General features: G+C 36.9%; 1 protein-coding gene across 1 annotated transcript in view; it reads right to left on the bottom strand.

The window, feature by feature from the left end:
* Positions 1–2,254, bottom strand: part of STRN (striatin, calmodulin binding protein) — a gene marked incomplete at its 3' end in the record, with an annotated part of 41,947 nt that extends 39,693 nt beyond the window's left edge. Inside the window, exon 1 of the mRNA XM_010082533.1 lies at positions 2,151–2,254. Coding sequence (XP_010080835.1) covers positions 2,151–2,179 — 29 coding nt within the window. The remainder of the gene's footprint in view (positions 1–2,150) is intronic.
* Between the last annotated feature and the right edge of the window lie 1,219 nt (positions 2,255–3,473).

The raw sequence follows: 3,473 nt of genomic DNA, 5'->3' as shown, positions 1-3,473 counted from the left end.
GGAACCCAGAAATGCTTCCCTGCCCTATCCCACCCACACCACCCTTCCCCTAACTTGACCAGAAATGTTTTCCTCCTACTTCGTAGGATCTCATTTTCCAGTTCTGAGATCCCAAGGGAAACAGGCAGCATCCTAACTGACTCCTGCCTAACCTGGCCAACGCTGATTTAGGAAAATGCTGGGAAAGAGAGCACTGCTTCCAAGCTCAGTATGTTGCCATTCTTCTAAGTACCCAGCAAGAACACTTGCTGAGAGACATTTCCAGCAGAAATACAAGACTGTTTCTTCAGAAACTGGCAAAAATACTGCTGTTTAAAACCACACACTCTTATAAATAGCTGTCTCCAGCACACACTACTCACAAGCACCACATTTACTCTACAAACCATTGCACACCCATACTGAAACTGTCAAACTGTATGGGATCAGCTGACTGTAGCCTACTGACCTGAGTTACCAAGGTTAACACCATACACTGCAGAAAAAAATACAAGAAAATATAAGAGATACTTACAAATAAGTAATAAGAAACCACCAGGTGCTTTTTTCCTAATCCTGACAGTGACTGCTATATTTAAACGTTTTAATTCAGGTAGATTTTACTGAATGCAACCGGGGAACATTTTCACTACCCATATGGAAGTTTGATTTTTTTTTTATTTTTTTTAATCTTGAAAAGCTTCCCTGATAGCACACAGAAATGTTTCTACATAGTCTGATAATTTTAGATAAATTACCAATCTATCTGGGTTACGAACATGAACTATCAGAGATATCCCTAAGTACCCAGGAATAGCTCCCTCGGTCTTAAAATGCAAGAACACTTACTGAATTTATATACCTTAAAGCATATCTTTAACTGCACAAGAATGTACTCCATTGTCTCTGTCTTCTTTTAAAGTGACTCTAATCTTTATAATCATGCCTGAAATGTAGCCTTGCCATGGCTATAATCTCAATTATGCATACATTTGATATTTTTTCTGTGCTATTTGCAATAAGATCAGTGCCATAACAAGGCCTGCACAAAAAAGGTATCTACCTTAAGCACTTCTCTGAGAACTTCCAAAGAGGAAGCAAGTATGCTGGAGCCCTAAGCTACTGCTGGCCAGGAAAGCGGCTGCAGCTCCATGGTAGCAGATGAATTGGCTGCTACCAGAAAGAGCCAAACTGGATGGTGAAAGGCATGTCTCATGTGCTAAAGCAGCCCAGATAAGATGAGGAAATCTAATTCAATACAGTGAATTACTGTCCTTTTTCCTCATTTGCATACGTGTATATTTCTAATCTAATTTCTTCTAATGTAAACAATTTAAAAGAGGTTTATTTTATTAATATTTTATTGACAAGAAGTGGGAATTATGTGATAGGAAAATGGTACGTAAGCAATGATTGCTCTGCAGTAGTACCATAAATATACTCTTTGATCAAGAGTTTTAAAAGACATTTTACTAATAATAATAATAAAAACAACCCTAAACTTAGCATAAAATAAACCAGTTGGACTGGAAACATGACAAAAAATCCAATTTGTTTGCCTCAAAGATTAGAGCAACAGGAAAGTATATGTAAGAAAAAAAAAAGGTAAAGTAAACATGGGACTTCCACTGAAATCCCCAGGAACAAAGAAACAGACATTTGATTAACTGGCAAACACAAACATTTTTTCACTCCTCACACAATTAACCTCCAGAAGATATTCCTGTAGATTCTATCATACTGAAAAGACTAGAAACTTAACAAGGTTTAAAAACCAGCAATTACTAGACTGAAGACAGTTATTCAAGATTTCAGTTGTCACATATTATTAAACAAAGCTAGTTCATCGAACAAAAAGAGAATACACTGTAATTCTGGGGTATAATCCATACAGTTAGGTGAAATTTTACCAAGGAAAAAGTACTCATCATTGATTAGCCATGGGGTTTATTTGCATGTTTTTACAGCCATACTACGTTAGCTATTTTTTTTTTTACCATAATGCAGACATTTAGACTGCTAGGTTGATTTAGTACAATAATATCTGTCAGCTTAAGAACTGAATACATACAGAAGAAATGTCTTGTTTTTGTCAAATGTGAAGGCAAAAAAAAAAAAGGTATCTGTCTTCAGAATTTCTTCATTATGTACTCATCACTAAAGCAGCATACCTTTCCTGTTTAAGCGCATATTCCAGCATTTTGATTCTTCGCACCAGATCCTTCTTCAGATTTTCTTGCCCTTTCCTTTCACCTTGAAGAAAGGCGATCTGGGCCTGCAAAAGGAAGCATTCAATTAGAATCTGCTTCATCAAAACCATGCAGCATAGCTCTTAAGTGTGTGTGTCTCCCCCAAGCTAATTTAAAATTGATTTGTACAGTTCAAAAGAAATTGGCTTTCTATGTTTCATAAACATTAAATGCTTAGACAAAACACTGCACAGATAAGCCTTCTAAACTGCATGCTCATTAGAGATTTTAAAAAAAAAAAAAGATAAGAAATAAAGCAATTTTAGTTTGTTTGACAGGGTTCACTTCCTCTCCTGGCTAAACATTCAATAAAGGATAAGGCACAGATAAAATAAGCATACAAAAAGCCTTCAGCAGATAGAAGCATTTACCAACAATAAGCAGGAGAAGATGATAAAGTATTTCTGCTCACTAACTGAAGTAGTGTATAATTAGTGTACTGTTCTATAGATACATGTCAGATATATGATACTAGTCAAAGAACTGAAGTACAGCATGTTCAGCTAGAAGAAAAATAACACTGTTTGCAATACAGCTCCAAGTGTTAATTATAATACTTACTAAAATAGGCTAAAGAAAGCTCTCCTAAAATACTGTAATTAAGAGAGAGAAAAAATGGAAAACAGAGAAAGGTATTTTGGTGGGGGAGACAAAGAGAGAAATGGTATACAAGTCAAATGGAAAACAGACACCTAACCTTTATTAACTTCCACCAGAGTATTTAGTTGCCTGCAAAAAATCTCATTTAAATAGAAAATTATGATATATACAAGATATTCATTCCTAATCATAAAGGCAGAACTACCTGCTTTTGTACCTCATGCTCAAAGCAAGTCCATTATAAGAGGCAGGTTCTTGTGCTCTCTCAACTCATGAATACACTCTTAGACAAAGATACCTACAGGCAGTCACCACTTCACGCCTCGACCTCACCTGCACTGCAAGCCACCTGCCATTCTCAGGATCAGAAGCTCTCTGCCACCTTCGCAGCTAAGTCTCCAAGTATTTCACCTGTCTCTTGAGGAGCACAAACAGGATAAAAGGCAACTGGTCTAGACCATCAGCTGTGGAATGTGAAGAGCAGTAAGCCTTTCATTTATATAAACACCTACTGCAGTCTGCACCAATCTCTAGGTAAAGCAAAGGAGAAATGGGCAGCAGTATCCTCTCCTCACCTGCCACAACCTTGCAAGCAGCCCCCAGGTATTTTAGTTAATGGAGACAGACACTTCTAAAGAATAACTT

Source organism: Pterocles gutturalis, unplaced genomic scaffold, assembly GCF_000699245.1.
Source record: "Pterocles gutturalis isolate BGI_N339 unplaced genomic scaffold, ASM69924v1 scaffold38394, whole genome shotgun sequence".
Taxonomy (NCBI): domain Eukaryota; kingdom Metazoa; phylum Chordata; class Aves; order Pterocliformes; family Pteroclidae; genus Pterocles; species Pterocles gutturalis.
Note: the sequence above shows the minus strand (reverse complement) of the source record. Positions and strands in the feature narration are given on the sequence as shown.